The sequence below is a fragment of the Agelaius phoeniceus genome, chromosome 7 (assembly GCF_051311805.1).
Source record: "Agelaius phoeniceus isolate bAgePho1 chromosome 7, bAgePho1.hap1, whole genome shotgun sequence".
NCBI lineage: Eukaryota > Metazoa > Chordata > Aves > Passeriformes > Icteridae > Agelaius > Agelaius phoeniceus.
This window is the reverse complement of record NC_135271.1, coordinates 42024727-42045950: the sequence shown is the minus strand read 5'-3', so window position 1 is coordinate 42045950 and position 21224 is coordinate 42024727. Positions and strand designations below refer to the sequence as shown.

General features: G+C 46.9%; 1 protein-coding gene across 1 annotated transcript; it reads left to right on the top strand.

Moving 5' to 3' along the window:
• The first annotated feature begins 8772 nt into the window (after nt 1–8772).
• MARCO (macrophage receptor with collagenous structure) lies at nt 8773–17495 on the top strand. The gene is made up of 13 exons (XM_077180927.1): nt 8773–9119; nt 9870–9905; nt 10843–10878; nt 11247–11354; nt 12659–12766; nt 12852–12896; nt 13444–13542; nt 13638–13691; nt 14187–14231; nt 14385–14492; nt 15692–15733; nt 16050–16226; nt 16529–17495. The coding sequence occupies exons 1-13, from the start codon at nt 8891–8893 to the stop codon at nt 16657–16659; spliced, it is 1218 nt and encodes a 405-aa protein (XP_077037042.1). The 5' UTR covers nt 8773–8890; the 3' UTR covers nt 16660–17495.
• Nucleotides 17496–21224: the final 3729 nt, after the last annotated feature.

Sequence of the window (21224 nt, the reverse complement as noted above, 5' to 3'; positions counted from 1 at the left end):
TAGCAGTACTCCTGAATTAATGGTGTTGAAGGCTCCAGCCTAACTCAAAGGTGAGAATCCTAGAGGCCCACTGCTTCCAGTTATTTTGCTGAAGAAAAAGAAAGAAAAAAGAAAAAAACCCAAAAAAACAGTTCAATACAAAAGGTTGGAATTAGGCGAGAGTCAAGGCTGTGGGGCAAATTCAAGTTTTATTCATCAAAGCAATCAAAGCAATTCAGCTGTGCTTGATCTGTCATTGCCAGTGTAGCAGAAGGAAGGGAATTCCCAGCTAGCTCCCAAAACAAGGTGTGTGTTGATTATAGAAAGAGGCAGAGAGCCCGAAGGTCAGAACAAAATTACTTTTTTCCCTAGAAAAATCTGCCCACACCTCAGGCAATTTAGCCACTGGCAGGATCTGAGCATCATGTAGTTCTCCAGGCATTTGGACACTTGCACTCAGTTTCTTAAAAAGAAATAAAGCATCTGAAAACATGAAAGCAAAAAGTAATTATTTTTGCTCTTTTTATACCATCTTAAGTCACTCCTGCTACTGGCACTATCCCACTTTGGGAGATGCTTTGAGGAGAGCATTGACCCAGGGCTTTGCTTTTGTTTCTGCATGGGAAGAAGCAGAAATGATGCTTGCCTTCCAAGCACAGGGTGAGTCCAAAGGTTTAACACACACTCCAGCCCTAACACATGGGTGACTGGACAGGATCCAGCCTTACACCCGGCCCCAGGGACACCAACCCATTCCCAGCCCCTCACCACTTTGATGAGGGACTCTGCCCCACTCCTGCCATTTTCCACCAGTTTCTTCTTCTTCCCTTTCCCTGAGACACCTCCTGAGACAAACACCTTCATGCTGAGAAACAGTGGAGAATGAAAAGAATAAATTTAGAATTAGTTACCATTGCTAAAGGCCATAATAGAGAGGCATCAATCAGCTATTGGCTCTAGTTAAGGGGGAAACAACCCCTGCTGGTCTAAAGGTGAGATCTGTGGCAAGCAATGCAGTGATTGCAAACTGACTGTGGTTTCTGGTGGGTGCTGTGCCTTGGAGGGTGGCAATGAAGCTCCCAACAAAGGCACCTTTTCCTTTTCTGTGGCTTTCCCCCCATGTGCTGATGCTGGAAGTTTCACACCGGAGTTTATCAGTTCCTAGCAGGAGATTGAGCAAGCTCAGGCACACGTGGCTGTCACAGGCAAGCAGGAGTCACCAGAAGGGAATGGAGTTTTTTTGCAGAGCTGTGCTGAGCAGACAGGAGCTATGCTGTCACGTCAGTACCCAGGGAAGATGTACAAAAGGACAGCAAAGGGACATCAGAACAGAGGGCAAGAGATGAAGCAAGGAAATTCAAGGGGAAAAGTCATGACTTCAGGTCTCTGAAGCACCCAGTGTCACCAGAGCAATTACAGGAGATGATTTGAACAGCAGAGATGGCTGCTGCTCTCTAGGGACAGCAGAAAACTGAGAGGCAGGGAAGGAAACTGGAGAGAGAGGAGGCTGGAGCATTTTCAGGCTCTGAGCTTTAATGCCCAGCACTGCACACATGTTTTACAGGACAGTTGCTTTGAGTTAATTCTGTATGGAAATATGCTGTCAGGGATGGTCTCAAGTCTGTGTATAAAGCTGCTCACACATGTTTGCTCTCCACATTCATTGAGTGAGGGGCATGGGGTGGTTACAGGTTAATGGATTTTCAAGCTGGAGTGTTTGCCAGTAGCATTCAGGACATGGGAATTTGTGCCAGAAAGCTTATCAGAGACAAACCATCCCATGGTGTCCTTTAGTGGAAGCCCAAGTATCAGCTCCTTAATATGTTTACCCTGAGATAAATCCAGAGTAACACATTGATGTGCAGGCAATTAATTGGGATGTGCCCCAGTGCAAGGACAATACTCAATAATAAACCTCTTTAACAATGTCCTTCTGAACAATGTGCTGACTACCTGACTAGTTTAATATCTAAAAATACCATGACCCTGAGCCTCACAATAATCCCAGAGACTTTCCTGAAAAACACATCAGGGCAAGTTAACCCAACCTCCTTGCCTGGTTGGGTTGGTTGTGGGGCAGAAAGGACCACAACAGCACCTGCAGCATCACTTGATACGGTTAAAAGCTGCTTAGCAAATTAAAAATGAACCTTGAATTTTAAAAGCCCAGCAGATGGAGGAAAGTGGGAATGTGGTTACACTCTGAGCTGTGCTTAGAGAAATCTTTTTGGCCTTGTGGAAAGCATGTGATGAAGCAAAGCATTCCAGAAAAGAGGAGCCTTAGGGAGCAGCTGATCTGGGAACAGAACTGGGCTGCTAAATGCAGAGCAGCTCTGGGAGACCCCCCCTTCAGCATAATTGTGCTGCTTGTAGCAGACCATGAGCAGATCTAACCCACCCTCCACGTGACTGGTTTTGTGATGTCTCATTACCCCCCTGTTTCTTAGCCTGTCTCTTCCAGTCCTTGGGATCAGCTCTTACCTGAATAAGGGACAAATGCTCTGGAGGTGAGGAGGAAGATGTTGCACGAGGACCTTGAAAACAAACTTACCTGTCAGGCACATCGGCCTTGCAGAACATATTTTTCAGCTTTGAGGGTGGCCTGCTTAGCCAAACCTGACTATTTCACTGTGCTGCAGAGGCTGCCCTGGTATTAATTCACCTCAAAGAGCAGGTTGAAGTCATTAAAATATTTTACAGGTGGTTCCTTGAATTCATGGTGCAGCTGGATCCAGCCTAAAGGAGGGGGAAAAAAAAGGAAAGGAGGAGAAGAGGCAAGTTCTGATGAAACACAAATTAACATAACTCATAGAAGGGAAAGAAAATCTGTTTTCAATCTCTACAACAAAGCCAAGCAACACATCAAGCTAGAAAGGAGAAATGTCAGCCAGGCAGTGCTGGGGGTTTTATTGCTTTAGCACAAGTGCTTCTCCACAGTCCCAGAAGAACCCAGGTGCTACTGCAGCAGCCAGACCCCCCGAGCACAGGTCTGGCTGTGCAGGGGTGTGGGGAGCTTCACAATGAGGGTCCCATATGGGTCCAGACTCAAAGTTTGTTTTAATGCCCTGGCATTAGAACTTGTGTGTTGGCCTCAGCCTCATTTCTGCTCAGAAAATCTCCATCTAATGCACCTTTTCTTGCCCTCAGAGCTGGATACACTTTTTTTTCAGGGGATGCTGACCAGGGCTGAGCTGGGCAGTCCGTGGGACACTCACAAGGGAGATCCCAGATCTGGTACCTCAGTGATCTACTGGTGGGCAGATCACCCACAACCTGCCTTGGCATCCCCTGGATTCAGCAGTGCCTCCTGAAGTCCATGGGCATCAGAGTCCTTGCTCCTTCCTTGGGGAGAGCAATGTATTTTAGGATAAACACTGTCCACTGAGAGCTCTGCCAACACAGTATGGTGCTGTGCCACGGGTTTGGGGCTAAGCCAGTGTTGCTAACACAGATGTTTGGTTGCTAACATGGATGTTTTTTGCTTATGGGTGGGTAGAGCTTGTACAAAACTGAGCCTGGGAGCAGGCTGGGATTGGGTAAGAGATTGGGAAGGGACACAGCCAGGCTTGTGACCCAAACTGAGCCCAGGGATGTTCTGCACCCTATGATGTCAAACTCAGAGATTAGAAGTTCAGGGGAGGAAGGAGGAAGGGGAGAGGTTTGTGGTTTGTGTGTTTGTCAGCCCAAAAAGCCATCGTGCATGCTGAGACCCTGATTCCCAAAAGCAGTTGCCAATCTGCCTGCTCATGGGAAGTAGAGAATGAGTTCCTCTTTCTGCTTTGCTTGCAAGTGCATCTTTTGCTTTCCCTATTAAACTGTCATTATATCAACTCACAAGTCTTCTCACCTTCCATTTTCTCCCCATCCTTTGCAAAAGAGGACTGAGACCACATTTGGTGGTGGCTGTCTGGCTGATGGCTGGAGTAAATCCACCACAAGAACTGGTATGTCAAAATTCATCAAACTTCCTCATTGCAAAAAGACAAAAAACTGAAAAATCCGGTTAAATAGGAAAAAAAACCAAAACCAAGCTAGTCTACTAGCAAGGTTGTGATGAGGCAATTGTACAGCTCTGGTCATTGCTGGCTTTGTGGTGGACATGCATGGGATGTGTCACAGGTCAACCACAGTTGCTTGCTTTTTTCTGTGGGAGGGCAGTGTGGTCTGTGGCAGGATTACTTTGTGATGTTTTGAAGCCCATCTGCAGAAACAGGGGTGCAGGTATCAGGATAAGGGGCAGACTGTCACTTTTCCTGGCTGCAGCCCTCACTTCAATCTAGAGGCAACAGCAGAAATGGTGAAGGTTCCTGCACCAGCTACCCACTGTTGGCCCTGTTTATGCCATACACTTCCTTGGAGAGGAGTGAAAACCTCCTGAATGCTGCACATTTATGCCTGAGACAGTCTGCAATCAAATAGATGAGTTTGGGAAAATTACATCTTGTGGGTAAATGGAGAAACACCTCTGAGCTATGAGATCTCACACAGGGAAAAAAAAAAAGTCTTTAAAGAAGCACAACTTCAGTTTTTTCAGGATAAATGTCTATGCTGAGGAGGCTGATGTCTGCCCAAGCTCCCTGGCAGAACCACTGCTGGGAGGTTTTTGATGTGTTCAGCTATTGCCAGGCTGGAGCTTGGTGCTGCATCCCTTTGCCTTGCCATGAGCTCTTGGTGGTGGCAAATGCCTGCAGAGGACAACAGTGATGGAAGATGAGAAAGGTGGTGGGCATGGCCAGGGACTTTTTTGCTCCACCAGTCACTTCCAGGCCACTTCCTTTTCCCAGCACCAGCAGTTCCCCCAGGCCCGTGACTTTGAGGCAGCTGTGGTCAGTTTATAAAACTTGGTTCATATGTTGGTGCACACTTAGAGTGAGAACGTGAGGAACATCTTCTGTATGAATGTAGGAAGGAAAGGGGTGAGCTGCAGGACTAGAAGCTCTCTCTTGAGTGTCAGGGGAGGCAGGATGAGCAGCAGGAGGAGAGGAACCAGAGCTTTCTCACAAACAGCCTGAAGGGTAAGGCTGAGGCCCAGCATACGTGTCCCATAATGTCCCATAATCTGTTATCTATAAATAACCCCATTGCTTCAGCAGAACATCAACCTAGGGAGACTGCACTGAATCAGCAGTTTCTTTTCTTTTTCCTGTCCTGATTGCAAAATCAGAGTCAACCTATTGCTGCAGTCAGTGATGGTGCAGTGAGAAATGAAAGGCAGCAGAAAGCAGGACGGGAGCACACACAGAGGCTGAGCCAGCATGTTGGGACACATCTCTGGCACCAGGGCGTGGCCCAGACCCTCAGCACCTCATGGGAAATCTGCTGCCTGTTTGCAGAGGCTGACATCCAGATAGAAATGCACCACAACCTCCCAGGCAGCTAAATGCCCAGCTGAGCAATGAGAATGTGGCAGCTTGCAGAGCTGCATGAGCCTGCATCAAATAGAAATGAAGGTTTCACCAGCTGGGTAGGCAACTGCAGCTCATGACTTTCCCCCCAAAAGTGGAGCATTGGACTTCAAAACCCGAAACACTGCAGTTCAGGGCTGTCAAATTAATGGAATCTACCCCTGTTTTTACACCTATGCCAATTGGGCCAGTGAGAGTGGCACGGCCACAGCATGACCATGAATCATGTGAAATCTTATCCATCAGCTCCTTTCTCAGGGAAGGAGGGCACAAAGATCTCATTGCACCTTTTGTCTTTAGGCAGGCTTTTGAGAACTACGTCTGCCAGCTTGTTTTTAATACTTTGAAAGAAAATGGATTCGACTAGAAGTATTATTAAAAGTCTCTCTGTTGTAAATCTGCTCTCTGCATGCACCTGAATCACATCCATCCCTATAAACATCCACTTGGCAGCACAAGCACAGTCATTCCCAGCTCATCACCCAGCAAGAGTAGATGGCTCCAGGCTTGTGCAGAGTGGTCAGCTGAACCACCAGAACCATGGGCTGGATTTGAGCCCTTACTCCTGTGAGGAGGTGATGCCGTGATGGGAGAGGATGCACAGGCATTTTCAGTGGCTCGGCTGATTGGTGGTAACCTCTAGAGCCTCCCTAATTCAAGGGGATATCTGAGACCTTCACAAGGAAGCAAATTATCCCAATTCCTACACAGAGTGTAGCAGAATGTTTAAAAATGGAGAATTCCTCTTCCTCCCTCCTGGGGACAAACCAGGTCACAGCTGCACGAGCACATTTGAAAGGAGAACACAGAAGCTGATTTAAAAATCCCCACATATTCGTGGTCTAAGGCTTTCAGAGATTTGTGCATCAGATGCAGAACAGAGGGCTTCACTCTGCACTGCCAGATCTCCAGCTCAGCCCTACCTGAAGCCTTGCCACACTTCATTCCATGGCCAAGCAGAGCAGTGAGGAGCCAGGGGTGGACACAGGGGTGGACACAGCCCCAGGAATGGACACGGCCCCAGGGATGGACCCAGACGTGCAGCCCAGGACCAGGAGGTGTGACAGTGACTGCCTTGCACCTCAGAGAGGGCAGCAGCTGGTGCTGGCAGCGTGGATGAGGAGGGCTTTGCCTGGCTCCTACCAACAGCTCCTGCCTGTGGGCCTGGGTGAGTCACTTTGCTTTGCAAAAGTCAAACCCAGCACAAATGGAGACATCAGAATGCCAAATGCCAGGGGGAGTTTGGCAGGATGAGGGCAAAGAAATGGTGAAGAAGTAGGAATTGTGTCTGTGGGTGTGAAAAACCCATCAGGGAGGAAGCAGGAACTGGAGAGACCTTTTCAAGGAGGCTGCAAGTGCCTCTTCTCCATATCATCCCAAACCCCTTTGGGTTTCAGCACCCCCCATCCCACCATCATTCACTTGTCTTTACAACTCCTCCTGATCCTTTCCCTCCTGTCTCACACAGCCTCTGAGGTGTCACCATGGTGCACATTACTGTGAGTTTCACTGTGACAAAGTCCTCAGCCTCCCCTCCCAGGAGAGTGATGGCCAAGCTAACATTGAACATGGAATCTTCTTGGCTACCTGAGGAGGATTACTTGTTTAGAAACAAAATGTCCATCTCATGCCTAGCTCCAGGTTGAAGATCTTTCAGGATCCTTCCCAAGGCTCCCTGGACTCCAAATGAGCACACGAGAGCAGCTCAGCATCTCAGCTGTGGGATTTTTTGAGGAACTGTTCAAATTACCACATCAGAGTTCTCAGCAGTCTATAAAAGCTGAGCAGATAGGAAATACAAATCAGAAAGCATATCAAATCAGGAGGCAGAGAAGAAGTACCTCCAGTTCTTTATTGTCCATGGCTTTAGGATAGCCACAAGAAATTTGTCATGAAAATTACAGACAAATACGGGGAAGACAGAAATTCGAGTGATATGAACTCTTGCAGTATTTCAGAAAAGATGGGGTTTGCCTCACCTGCTATCACAACCTTTCAGATAAGTGGTAAGATTTCTTTTTGTTCAATAGATTTATATGGGTTTTATCTGGTCTAAAACAACACATAAAAATGAAATATTGCATATTAAATGCTTTTTGCAGTGATTTTGCTAGTAAATTAACTGCCATTTAAAAGTAGAAGTATGTCAAGCTATCCTTTCTAGCCAAAAACTGATGCTGAGCATCAGAAAAAAATCAGTTATTTTCCTGTCTTAGAAAATGTCTAATTTTCTTGAGTAAGACTTTCATGTGTAATAGTTAAGATACTAAAATCACCAGACTCAATATAAAAATGTAAGTTTATGAATTTTCGGCTGAATATAAAAGCTTCATTGCTGAGTAAGCCATTCTATTATAAAACCAATTAAAATATTGTACTCTTTTAATACTAAGACTTTAAACTCCTGATTACATTACTTTGAAAAAAAATAAAGACCTCAATTGAGGGTAACTTACTGAATGTCTGACGTAGTTACCAATGCTTCTGAAATACTTTTTTTCTCCCTGAAGGCCAAAATTCAACAAAGCCATTTATTTCCTTTACACTTGCTGGTAATGATTGATTTTACATCTTATGACTTGTTTCAATTTGTTCTGCAGTTCAGTTTATTATTGATTTTTCATTTGTTTTGATGCATACATGCATCACTGTTGGAATCACACGTATGCAGTGCTCTGGATGGAGAAGGGATTGCTTTGAGCAGCCCTCTGAAAGGCAGTCTGGGACAAGTAAAAATGATGGAAACGGGGAGTTTATTGGTGCAGAAAGGGGGAAATCACCACACTGACACAGATATAGGCTGGATTTAGTCTTGATGGAGCTGAGCTGGTTAAATTAGCAAGGGAAAAGATGGCCAAGCAGATTACAGTGCAAAGCCTGGGGCAGAGGAAGGCAGCCTGGGTGCTCCACACCTCTGGAAAGCACTGTGGCCAGGCCTGGAGAGGCTGCAAGCACGCAGAGCTTGTAGGGCAGAAATGTGGGAGAGTGTCTACCCTTCCTCTCTTGGTTTTTAGAGCCTCGGAGCCAGAAAAAGGCATCCACATGCTGCACTCGGACTGCCCTGAGCATCTACCTGCTGCTGCTGACGGCCGGCCAGGGGCTGCTGATGTACAAAGGTAACACCGCAGCCTCCCCATGGGCTGGGCATCAAAGCAGAGCTCTGCTGGGTGAGCCTGGGGGCAAGTGGGGATGAGCACACAGGTCTGACACCTCCTAGGGAGCGAGAGGCTCCTCCAGCACCGCCGGGCAAAGCAGCGGCTGCAGGAGCGATTCCCCCACCCTGTGTGTGTGTGTGCTTTGCATTTGCAAAAGCACTCCCAGCTGCACTCCTGGCTGCAGCAGGGACTGGCACATGAAAAGCACCTCCCCGGGTCAAACAGGGGTGGTCTTTATCTCCCCGTGTCCCCCCCAGGTGCTGGGCAGCTGCTCTGCCAAACACCCATTTCCCAGCCAGAGCGGGCAGCGAATATTCACTGCATGGGCTTTTTGTTTCCTCAGTGTTTAAGATGCAGAGAGAGATACTGGAACTCCAGGAGCAAAATGCCTCCTATACAGAAGAGATTCTGCAGCGCTACTCTGCCAACCATCTGGCCTTGTCGAGAAGCTCCACTTGGAAGGACTTTCTCATGGGACAAGAAGAAAACTGGAGGAGAAGCTTAGAAGAGGAAATCACCATAATTAAAAGCAACAATGCAAACCTGATGATGAGGATGAGCAACATCACCCTGGTTGCAGGTATGGCTCTCCATGCTGGCTCTGCAGCATTAGTGGGGCTGAAAACCCAGTTTAGATGATCCAATAACTAGGGCAAGATTCAATCTCCCTGTCAGTTAGTTATGTCCCCATGCCCATGATGGGAGTCAACTCCAGACAAGGGAGTGTCACAGACATCTTTTATGAAAAATCTTTATTTAGGATTTTTCTTCTTGAGAAGCTGAGAGGCCTCAGGAACAAAATATAAACAATAATTATCTGCTGCTGTGAAATGCAACAGGTGGATCTATGATTGTCTCATGCAGTTGTTTCTAATTAATGGCCAATCCCAGTGAGCTGGCTCAGACAGAGAGTCCGGGCCACAAGCCTTTGTTATCATTCTTTCTTATTCTATTCTTAGCTTGCCTTCTGATGAAATCCTTTGTTCTATTCTTTTAGCATAGTTTTAATATAATATATATCATAAAATAATAAATCAAGCCTTCTGAAACATGGAGTCAGATCCTCGTCTCTTCCCTCATCCTAAAACCCCTGTGAACACCATCACAAGGGAGCACCTATAGGAGCTGGAGCACTGCCCTGTGCAAGCCCCCAGGTCCCCCTGCAGCTGCACATGCAGCTCTGGGCTCCTCTTCCCTCCTGTGACTTGTAGATTTGGACTCTAGGTGCCCTCCAGAAGGGTTGTGTCTCCAGCCCACACCTCAATCCCATACTGCTGTGCTCCTCACTGACTGCTGACTACTGAAAAATATCCATTAAAATTTATTTCAGGGCCTCCTGGACGCAAAGGAGATCCTGGAGTACCAGGTATGTTGGTAACCAAGCCACAACTTCTCCTCTGTTCCTCTGTTCTTATTTATTTCATCTAAGAGACCTTAAGTCAGGATTTGGGATTTCAGTCTCCAGACCCAGGCCCTACCCAGTGTGCAGACACCCCGTGGTCATGAGGAGAGCTGCCATAAAAAGCAGGTGTAAAGCCGGTGTGGAGGCTTTTCACTGATCCTCCAGGAGCCTTGGCTAGCCCAGGTGCTCCCACAGAGGTCGATGCCCACCCTGTCCCTAGAAAAGCATTGGCACAGACTCAGGAACGAGCTGGGAGCAAGTTCTGCCCTCCACAGCCATGCACAAGCTGCTGCCCTGGGTGCCTGGGGGTTTGGGTAGGACTACCCCTGCCAGAGGAGGTAAATATCTCCAGACTGTGAGGATGCAGCAGGTCCTGATCTCATGCTGGCTGCACTTGGAGCAGGGGTTGGGCCAGGCAACAGTTTCCATGATCCTGTGATGATGATCTAAGATACAACCCTTGTTAGGTCGGGTCTGTAACTCATCCATCCCTACTTCTTGGCTACACTGATGAGATTTTCTGAAGGGAAAAAAAAATTAAAAATTGTGTTTTCATATGTTCCTGGCTGCACTTAGGACGTTGAAAGAGCACCTCCTGCCAAGCAGTGTTATTACACATCAGAGCCCAATTGTTCAGTGCATTTTCGTGAAAGATCTCCCCAATGGTCCCCATGAGCTGGGCTTGGCAGGAAGACAAGCTGGCCCCTGCCCAGCTGAGCACTCAGCTGAGCTCCAAGGACTTCACTCAAGTGGTTGTTCTGGTCCCTGCCAGCTGAAGATTGGTCTCACTGGTGACTGAAATCGTGTGAGCAAAGGATGATTAAAAAATTTGTCTCTCCTTCTTAGCCATTACTATGAATAGATGATGTGTGCCAGCTGATATATGTATTTTACATCCCAGGGTTACGGGGACCACCAGGGACAAAGGGAGACCGAGGTAAGGCTTTTTTGACACCTGAATTACTTCTGTAGATGAACATAAAGTGGCTTTATGGATGATTTTATGAGCAATCTCGTCCTCAGCCAAGGTGTAAGTGAGTAAGAATGTCATTGGAGCTGAAGGAAATAAGCCTATGTAAAGCTAATGTGAGCAAAAGCAAAACTTAGCTGGAAAAAAAAATCTTATTTTAAAAGTCAGCGTGCAACAGTCACTGTGGGCCAATTTCCCACTGTCACCAGCACCACCCTCAAGCGCACAGAGAATGGAGTTTGGCTCAGGCTCACAGCTGTGGTGGGTGTCCTGCTGCTGGCACTGACTACAATGGCACCCCAGGAAGCATCAGAAGAATGGTGTTGTCCCTGCAGGCACAGGTGGACCCCAGGGGGAAAAGGGGAGCAAGGGAGCTGCTGGTCCTGCTGGCCCAAGTGGTTATCCAGGAGCCAAAGGAGAAAAAGGAGAGATGGGGATTGCAGGTAAGACTTCTTCACTATCTTAATATTTTTAATGTTCTCACACATATTTCTTATTAAACTCATTCTACATAAAACACCAGGAGAAGTTTTCACTGGTCAGTATTCATAAAAAACCCAAGCAGTCCTGAGCGTGGCTTGCCGGTCAGTGGGGGAGCTGGATAAACAGGACACTTGACCTGATCTGAAGGGGTTTAATTTCATGTCATGCTTCAGCAAATCTCCCAAAGGAGGGCTGGGGGAAGAGGCCACGCAAAATGTTGATTCTGCACCACGAGAGTCTCTTTACAGAGTGACCTTTGTCTAATGAAAGCCACAGATATTCAATTATCAGCCTATCCTAGATTAAAGCAGTGATGTTTGCAGTAGGATTTCTATGGTATCAAATAATACAATATAATTTATATGCACAGGCATGTGGATGTTAATCCTCATTTTAGTGGAAGCCCTTTCTGAGAGCTTTATGAGCATCTTACACAAGCCTGGCTTTGTACACCTGAAGGAGAAGAGCTATGCCACATGTTTGCACCATGTAGCATGAATTATGGATGGCTGTTCCTCAGGGGTCTCACATGGGCTGAAAGCAGGAGAGGAAAAGAAAGCAGGTGATGTGTGTGGTGCAGAGCAGGGAGGACAGCTGGACAGTTTGATAAGAGCTTCCTCAGATCTTCCATCAGCTCCTGAATGCCCCAGTGCTCTCATTAGCACAGGATGCTCCAGGAGAGAAGAGTGATTGTAGGAGGAATACCAAAAGGCAAGGACTTTGGGATAATTCTAGAGCAGAAAAATGAAGGAGAAGTCTTCAAATGAGGCACTTTCAAGTAATTCAGCTCTTTTGGAGCATGCTGATCACTTGTTCAGAGAAGACAAGGTTAAGGGGAGATGACAGAACTCTCTGGAAGAACAAGAGTGGAATGTGCTGCCCTGTATCTCCACTGTGTCTGGCAGAGGGGAAGCATTCAGATGCAGTAAGGGATATTTAACTAGAGGAGAAAACATTCCAGTAGGAGTGATAGTTTGGGGAATAGACTGGAGAGTTGTCATGGCACCTCTGCAGGCCTTTAACAGCAGGCCAGGCAAACATCTGGCCAGGGAGGCTGACAGAGCCAGAGGTGGATCAGACAGGCCAGCTCTGTCCTCCTCCAGCTTTATGGTGACAGTGTCACTGAATGGCAAATGCAGGTGTGAGGCCAAACCCTGCTGCTGGAGAGGCCAGACAGAGGTGCTCCATAGGCTGCAGAGAGAACAAATCTGTTTTGGTTTGTTTTTTTTTTGAATTTACATGTATGTGCTGTGCTGTTTGATAGGTCCCCAAGGACAGAAAGGTGACAAGGGCGAGAAGGGACACCACGGGCTCCCGGGAATCATGGGTCCTAAGGGTGAGCAGGGATTCCCAGGAGTGCCAGGTGACCAGGGTAAGTGCAGAGGGCACAGTGGGACAGGGTGCAGGGCTGCCCCACGGAGGGGCTGCTCTGCACTGATGCCAGGATGTCATTGCAGGGAGCCCCGGGAAGCCTGGACCGCCTGGGCAGAAAGGAGAGGCAGGTAAGCTGTGCAGAAGGTGCCATTTCTTGTGGAGGCATAATTCTGATCTCTTTAATGTGGTGTTTCATGACAAGGAAAGCTGCAGCTGGTCTAGATCCCAGCATGGGTAAGAGAAGATGATGATTAGATGAAGAAACTGTGCCAATGTTTCAATGTCATCCAAACTCATCCAGCAGCCTTGGCTGTCTCTTGTGGGCCCCGCTCACTGTGCAGGAGACTGAGAGGGAAAGAAGGGCCATGGCCTCCTTCCTGGCACCTGTGCACACATAAGGGCAGAACTTGGCTGCTCTTTTGGGAAGAACTTGTGCATTTCAAGGCTGGCAGTCAGCCAGGACTTGGTTCCATGCAGCCTTTCACTCCAGATCACCCCTGACTGCATTGCTAAGATTAGCACTGCCAGGATTGCAATTTGGAGACAGCCGGTGCTTGTTTTGCCTTCACAGGCTCAGCTCAGTGTGCAAGGGCTGGTGATTGAGCTGTCTGTCTTTTGATCTCCTTCATGTGTTGTGTGACATTTCATTTTGTGCTGCTTTCACTCAACCTCAAGGTGCAACTGGACAACTTGGACCTCCTGGAAGTCCTGGCCCTGAAGGCAGACCTGGTCAGAAAGGGGAAAAGGGTGACCAGGGCCCCAAAGGTAGCCCAGGTACAGCCCTGCTCAAACCTACAACTCATTGCCCTCCAACTCTGGCCTCACTTTGTGTGATGGGTTCACTCTTACTGATTTCTTTTTGATTTTAGGAGCACAAGGCATTGCTGGACTCAAAGGTGCAAAGGGAGAACAAGGAATAGCAGGTAAAGGAGAATAAAACAGGTTTTGGGTCAAAAACACACATGCAGACACCACAAAGGGAACTACACCACCAAGAGCAGAGCTCTTGAGTTTTCTTCTTGGACCCCCAGTGCACCCCAGGATGCCATGGCACTCCTGGGGCTCTGCCAGGCTGCTGGGGCTGACTGCTCACCAGAGGGTTGGTTCTGCCATCTGTAATGTGTGTGAGGGGTGATGGTGCCTGAATTTTTGTATAAATGGAAAATGCACAAGGAAGCAGTTTAAGATGAACTTCAGGAGAAGGTGTTTCTCCATCCCTGTATTTTCTTGTTTGACGTGGCCTGCACTGATTAGGATGTGAAATAAGACACCTGATTCAGAAATAGATGCTTATAGTGTAGACACCAAAACTTGATGATTTAAAATAACTTGTAAATACTGCTTTGCATAAGCTTTTATAAATGTATAAGCATCAGTTCATAAATGTTTGTTTGTTTGTTTGTTTTTTATTATCTTAGGACCTCCAGGGCAAAAGGGAGCAAAGGGAGACCAGGGCCCAGCAGGTAAACTCTCACAGCATGATTTATTCTGATACAAAGATGATGATGCAAAGAACTTTAGGTGCCACATTCCACTGTTCTGCATCAATGTGAAATGTTTGCTATGTCTTTTCCCTGGGAAGGGACAAAAGCAATGACTTTTTGCTTTCCACCCAGGCACCCCAGGCCCAGCTGGTCAAAAAGGAGCCAAGGGGGATTACGGCCCTAAGGGTGTGAAAGGAGAGCCAGGACTAAAAGGAGCCAAGGGAGAGATTGGATATACTGGTAAGGTTCTTTGCCACAGGGTCTGTGGAGCTGGTAGCACATTTGGGTTTGGGACTGCAGATCAGCCCTCCTAGCAAAGGAATGTGCAGGGTGTCAGCTGTACACCCTGGGAGGTGTGTCACAAGACATGCAAGTATACAGAGGCATTAGATTTTTCTCAAATCTCTGATTTCACAGAAAGCTGGAACAACCCACGTTCCTCTTTGCTTTGTTCAGAGACATCAGAGACACCCTGTGCCTGGGATAAATCCCATGTAAACACTCAGGAACATGCAATAGTGAGGCTATTGGAAATACCTAACAGTGAGGCTATTTAACTACACCTTGCTAACTGTAGGACACAAAAGTTGTTCAAAAGGGCCAGCACCACAGCTACTCTCCATCCTTAACCCCCTGCCCTTCCAATCACAGAATGCTTTAAAAAAACCTAAGATTTGTAGTAAAAAAAAAAAAAAAGACAAAAACAAACGGTTGTTACAACAGCCCATGGGAAGTAAACAGTGCTCCAGATACTTTTGTCTTTTAATTGTTCATACAGAATCCTCAGAAATAAAATAAACTAGGTTCTGTGTGGGGCTCCTCCATGCACTTCTCCTCTGGAGCTTTGCATCTGGAAGATGGAAGAAGTGTAACTGGGCTGGCTCCAGTGCTATGGGTGCATGTCATCTCCTGGTCCCCAGAAGGAGACAGCAATGAGAGCTGTCTGGAGGTAGCTTTGGGGAAAGAGCTCAATGGGTTATTTCAAACACCCCTACCCTCGAGACCAAGATGCTCCACAGAACTGTGGAGGACTGCTGTGAGCACCTTTCTGCTCTCCCTGGAGATCAAATCCCAGGATGCAGGTCTTCTTGCAAGTACTTGGGGAGATACCATGCCTGCTTCTGGAGATGCCAAAGTCTATCAGAGATGTCATTTTACAGGTAACAGTGGGAATGAGATACATTTCCCACTAGTGAATCAATATATGGGATTTTGAAAGTGGCCCTTTTCTTGGGTTGCACATTGGGAATATTTTGCAGTATGTTATCCTACTTTTCCTGCCATGTTTCTTTTACATACCCTTGGTCACTTCAGGGTGTTCATTTTCTACAAGGGGAGGAGTCTGGACATCTCTAACTCACACAAGTATTTAGAACTAGATAATAACCAGATTTTTCCACAAGCAACTGTCAAATGTTTGCTTTTCTAATTTGAAACAGGTTCCTCAGGACTGAAAGGGAGCAAAGGTGAAAAAGGAGAAGGTACTGGATTTTACTTCTTCTCTCACTTGCCTTCTGGTATCAGAGCTACCTGAGATCAGGGCCAAAATACCCCTCTGCTCATGCTGGTTAACCTGCAGCTAACAGAGCCAAGGACTCTGTGCTCTGAGCTGCAGCCTGGTGTCTCCAAATGCAGGAAGGCTCTTGAATTGTTTGGATTTGGGCCACCAGAAACCTCTGGCCCCACCGTGGGGATGGGAACATCCCTCTGGTTTGGTGGTCACTGCTTCTGTCTGTCAGGGCCTTTTTCCTTATGCCTGCATGACCCATAGAGTTATTTTCTCCTCTGAATTCTCAGTTGGCCCTGGTAATTATGTACGAATCGTGGGAGGAGACAGGAGGGGCCGTGTGGAAATCTTCTACAGAGGGTCCTGGGGAACCATCTGTGACGACGGCTGGTCCGCGCACGAGGCCGGCGTCGTCTGCCGCATGCTGGGCTTCAGCCGGGCCGTCACCTTCTTCACAGCCCCAGCAGGTGAGTCCACAGCAGCCCACCCCTCCCCAGGCCTGGCATGGGGCTTACACACACACAGAAAGCACCACAGCAAGGCCACCTGCCCCAGCAGCCAGAGATCTCCTCGTTCCTCTTGGGATGAGCTGCATGTCAAGGGCTGCTTGAACTGCGCCCAAGTGCTTCATTTCCAACAAACCAACCACACAACCCAACACACACCGACTGTCCACAGGGCTCTCTTAAGGAAAAAAGGCATATTCCTCTCTCTCCCATCCCATCCAACGGTTTTCTGTTTGTTTGTTTGTTTGTTTAATCTTCCAAAGGTACCGGACAAATTTGGCTTGATGATGTGAGTTGCACAGGGAGTGAAATGTCAATTACGGACTGTAGCAAGCGCAGCTGGGGTGAAAATAACTGCAGCCACAATGAGGATGTTGGGGTGGAGTGTGCTTGATGGGACACCAAGTCTGTCCTGGGAGCTGCTGCTGCCTCTGCTCTCCATGAAGCTCCTCTTCATGATGCAAACCCAGTTTCATCAGGCTGTGCTACTGTGCATCTTTAGCAGGTCATAGAAATATTGACAAAGAAAGTTGAATTTTTCACAAATCAATAACAGTTGCAAGACCCACAGGTAACCTGAAACATCCCAGCTGTCACAAAACAATTGGAGCTCAGGCATGTGAGCCAGCTCACAGCTTTTCCAGCTACCTGGCATCAGCTCATCTGCAGGAGCTCACACGTGTGTGACCTCAAGTCCACAGAGGAGGGGAGGGGTGGTCCACGTTAGCTTAGTGCAGTAAGAGAAGAGGATCAGTGTGCAGAAACCTGCCCTTACTGCAGCTGAGCTGGATAGTCCATCTTCATCATGCTACAGTTGTGAATCTAAGCTTAAAACCCCCAGAGAAGTGCATACACCCAAGACAGCAGATGCTCAGAAATCCTCAGATGATCTCTCTGGCATGCAAATATAAATGTTGTTTAGAAACTATGCTGGTCACACATTAAAGTGCAAAAATAAGTGCCTGGGATCTAGGTGCCACACTACCCTGGTTTAGCACAGCACTTGTTTTTGACCTTAGCTAAGTCCTTTGCCTTCCCTGTCAGCATTTCCTAACCTGTCTCCAGTAGCAATACCCCTTATTTGTCTGGTGTATAAAGCTAAGCTTTTCTTGCCTTTAGAAATTAGATGTTCCAGTAAAGCGAAATGATGACAAATAAAAAATACAGCAAAGCATGAATAAGCTATCAATCGGTGTTAAATATAAATAAAAATAGATAAATAAATGGATAAATAAATAAATGCTTGACTAGATAAAGAAATAAAATTACACACACACACCTGTAGATATTAGGGAGAAAATATTGAGCTGGGCTTTCCTGGATCCCACGCGATTGATGCGATTTGGATGAATAAAGGTGTCCCTGCAAGGACAAGCGCCGGACGCGCCCCGGCGGGATGCGGTGGCACCTGCGGGCACCCGGCCCGTCCCCGCCGCGGAGCCGCCGCTCTCAAATGCTCCTTGCCGGCACTAAGGGGAGCTCAAGGGCCGCTGCGGAGAGGAGCCCCGGCATCATCGGCCCCGAGGCTGCCCCTGGCCCGCGCACAGCCGGGATCCCGCGCATCCCTCTCCGCTCCGCTCCCCCGAGACCCCGGCACGGGAGCGACATCGACAGAGCCAGAGGGGCTGCGAAGATGCTCAGAGGGCTGGAGCACCTCTCCCAGCAAGACAGGCCGAGAGAGGCGGGGATGTTCAGTCTGGAGAAGAGAGAGCTCTGAGAGCGCCTTCCAAATACCTGCAGGAAAGCTGGAGAGGGATTTCTGTCAAGGGCATGTAGTGATAGGACAAGGGGGAATAGCCTTAAACTAAAAGAGATTAGGTGTAGATAATCTGTCAGGGGAAAATTCTTTACTATACATATATAGAATATATATATTTCTTTACTTTATATATATATATATATATATTTATATATACACTTATATATATTATATATTATATATATTATATATTTTTTATATTTTTATATATAATATATTATATATATCTATATATAATATAGATATTTCTTTACTTTATGTATATACTTCTTTATAGTGAGGGTGGTGAGGCACTGGCACAGGCTGCCCACAACAGCCGTGGATGCCCCATCCCTGGAAGTGTTCAAGGCCATATTGGATGGGGCTTTGAACATCCTAGTTCAAGGTCTAGTAAAAGTTGTCCCTGCCCAGGGATTTGAAATTAGAGGATCTTTAAGGTCTTTTCCAAGTCAGAACATTCCATGTTCTGATCCCAGGAGTGGGAAGGCAGTGGTGGCCACAAAGGCCTGGAAATGCATCCAGAGGGTGCCTGTGATGTCCTCCTGTGTCATAGGAAAGGACTAAAACGTTTTATCCTGCTGTGGAACAGCTGACAGCACACACAGTGAGACAAAACCTGAGGGTGGGGTGCTTGGTTTGAGGGAATGAGGCAGGCTGTGGTGGTTTCAGTCCTCAGTAACTGCAGCAGGGGCCAACCAGTCATCCAAGAAAGGGACTTTGCAAAATAAGAGCAGGTGGGTTTAGGTCTCTGTGATGCAGCCCCTTGTACCTGATGGTTTGTCAGAGACTGCTGGGCAGCTGTGACACTTGTACAGGTCTTGCTCCCCACTCCTTAATAGCTAGAAATACAGTTTTTAAGGCAAACCCTCAGATTTTGCCAGCAGTGTCCCCTTGGAGGGACAGAGGAGGGACAGCTGCACAGCTCATCCCCAGCCTCACCCCTGTGGGGGCAGGACACAAGTGCCAGCAGTGGCCTTTGGAGCCTGAAGCTCAGCACTGGGATCCATCCCTGTGCAGCAGCTTTGGAGGGCACTCATGCCCCACATGTTCATTTCTCCAGCCTAAGAGAAGGTCCACTGGAGCAGGAAGAGTGTCACAAGTCACCATGGGGTGGTTGGTGAGCAACAAAAAATCCTTTTGCATCTACAGAAAGGGGCAGCCCTGAGGTTTGCAGGTTGGTTTGTGGGGCCACACCCTGTCCCTCCCAAATGTCCAGATCCAGCTGTTCCACCCCAGCTTCAAAGCCCTCCAACCATCCTGCCATGCTCTGAAAGAGCTGCCTGTGACAGCTAACAAGGAGTGGCACAGCTTTGCTTATCATTCATGCCCAGCACCAATTAAAAAGACTTAGTTAAGCAAAATGCAATTACACTGTCATGGATAAAAGGGATACAATTAATTAAAATGGAACACTTTCCCTTAGGAATGATGTTATTTCCAGATGCTCCCATCCCCATTCCTGACTGTTCCTTGTGATATGAAGATGTTTGGGATGAATTGGGGTCTTTTGGGTAGTTTTGTCCCATCTTGCTGGCCCACATGTATTTATGAGGTAAGTTAGCAAAGACCCTTGAGGACACAAATCTTTTCTGGAGCCCTAAACCAGCATTTCCAATGTATCTGACACTACCTTTCTAAGAAGATGAACATTTCAGAGAGGCTATCTGGTGCCAAGCTGAGAGTTTTCTCCTTTTGGGGAGAAAACTGAGCCTTCTGTCATCTCTGAAAGGATGGGGAACAGCCAGACATTGTGGGATATGTGTGTGGCTGGAAGGATTTCCCAAAATTCACAGGGAAGCAACTGAAGTGAGGTTTCCCATCTCAAGCCCCACGGGAAGGGAGAGAAGCTGAGAAGCAAATTGTATACCAGCTAAAAGCAAATTGTATACCAGCTAAAAGCCAGTTCTCCAGGGTTCCTGAAGTTTATGCTGAATGCATCACAACACACCTCCTTAGTAAAACTATTGATGATTCCAGCTGCAGAGGTAAAAAAGGCAATTTAATGTGTTTAAGACATTGTATTAAAATATGCAATAAAAGAATTAGTTTTCTGCATTACATTCATATGACAGACAGGCAACAATTTTAATACACATGTAGGCTACATCTAAAGTTTAAACTCATCCCATCATATATAGGTCACTAATTGCATTTTCATCCCTCTCTTCTGAAGTCTTCTGATGTTTTAGATCACATCACCACAAATCTGCCAGCACATTTCCTCATTTCTTCTGTTGAACATCACAGTGGAGGGCAGCATCTGGCCTCAAAACCCTAAGACTTTTTTCTGTCTCACTTGGTGTCAGAACTGGCCAGGTTTTTCTTGGTTAACTCTTCCCACCAGCATGGTCCAGCAAAGGCCCAACCAAGCCCCCAGTGCAGTGCACAAGCCCGAGCTCCAAATGTTTCTGATCCTGCAGAGGAGCCAGTTTGGCTCTCACAGGCACTGGCACAACCGGGCACTGATGCAGGCAGATGCTCTGCTATGACATGGAGCTGATTTCAACCCAAAGTGCTTAAACAAACTGTTAATGGTAGCTCCAAGTGATTATCCATTTATTTCAGTATTTGTCTTTTTCAAATGTGACCTAAAATCTATAAGTAATTAGTTATTGTACAAGCTACGGTATTGCAAAATGCTTCCCTTCATTTTTTATTCCGACTCTGAACTATAACTCCAAAATCATTCTAGTCACACCAGCCTTCAAAGGTCTAAATGGGGAGGAAGGGGGGCTAACTCCTTAGTATCTTTGAGATTTACAAGAATATTTGAGGATTTTCTGGGGATTCAGCGTGAGATGAAAAAAAAAGAGTTTTGCAGGCAAACAGTGAAACTTATGCTTCCAGTTCAAAAGGAAAGACACATCCAAACAGAGAAAGATTTAAATGCTAAAATGCTAAATAAACATTGCTATTCAACAACAGTCTTTGTCTTTTGAATCCTAGGTTAAAATTACTTCACAGGGACTATAAACACTCCTTTTTGCTCTCCTTTGTTGGAGCTAAATGAATTTTAACTGCAGAAGTTCCAGAGTGAAGAAGAATTGTCTCCTAAAACTCCTCCCAAATCACCTAAGTACCCCAGCAGAGGAAGGCAGGAGAGGACTTTGGGAGCTGTTAAATGAGATGAATAAGAAAATAGTATACAAATTGCATTTATTCTGGGTCTGCCTGTTTTGTATAAATGCTAACAAATAAGT

What these genes read in the sequence shown, in the direction of transcription:
- MARCO (XM_077180927.1), top strand. Translation starts at nt 8,891, where the DNA reads ATGCAGAGAGAGATACTGGAACTCCAGGAGCAAAATGCCTCCTATACA. An exon ending in AGGAGAGATGGGGATTGCAG is followed by an intron (nt 11,355 to 12,658) that starts GTAAGACTTCTT and finishes GCTGTTTGATAG; the next exon opens with GTCCCCAAGGACAGAAAGGT. An exon ending in AGGAGTGCCAGGTGACCAGG is followed by an intron (nt 12,767 to 12,851) that starts GTAAGTGCAGAG and finishes ATGTCATTGCAG; the next exon opens with GGAGCCCCGGGAAGCCTGGA.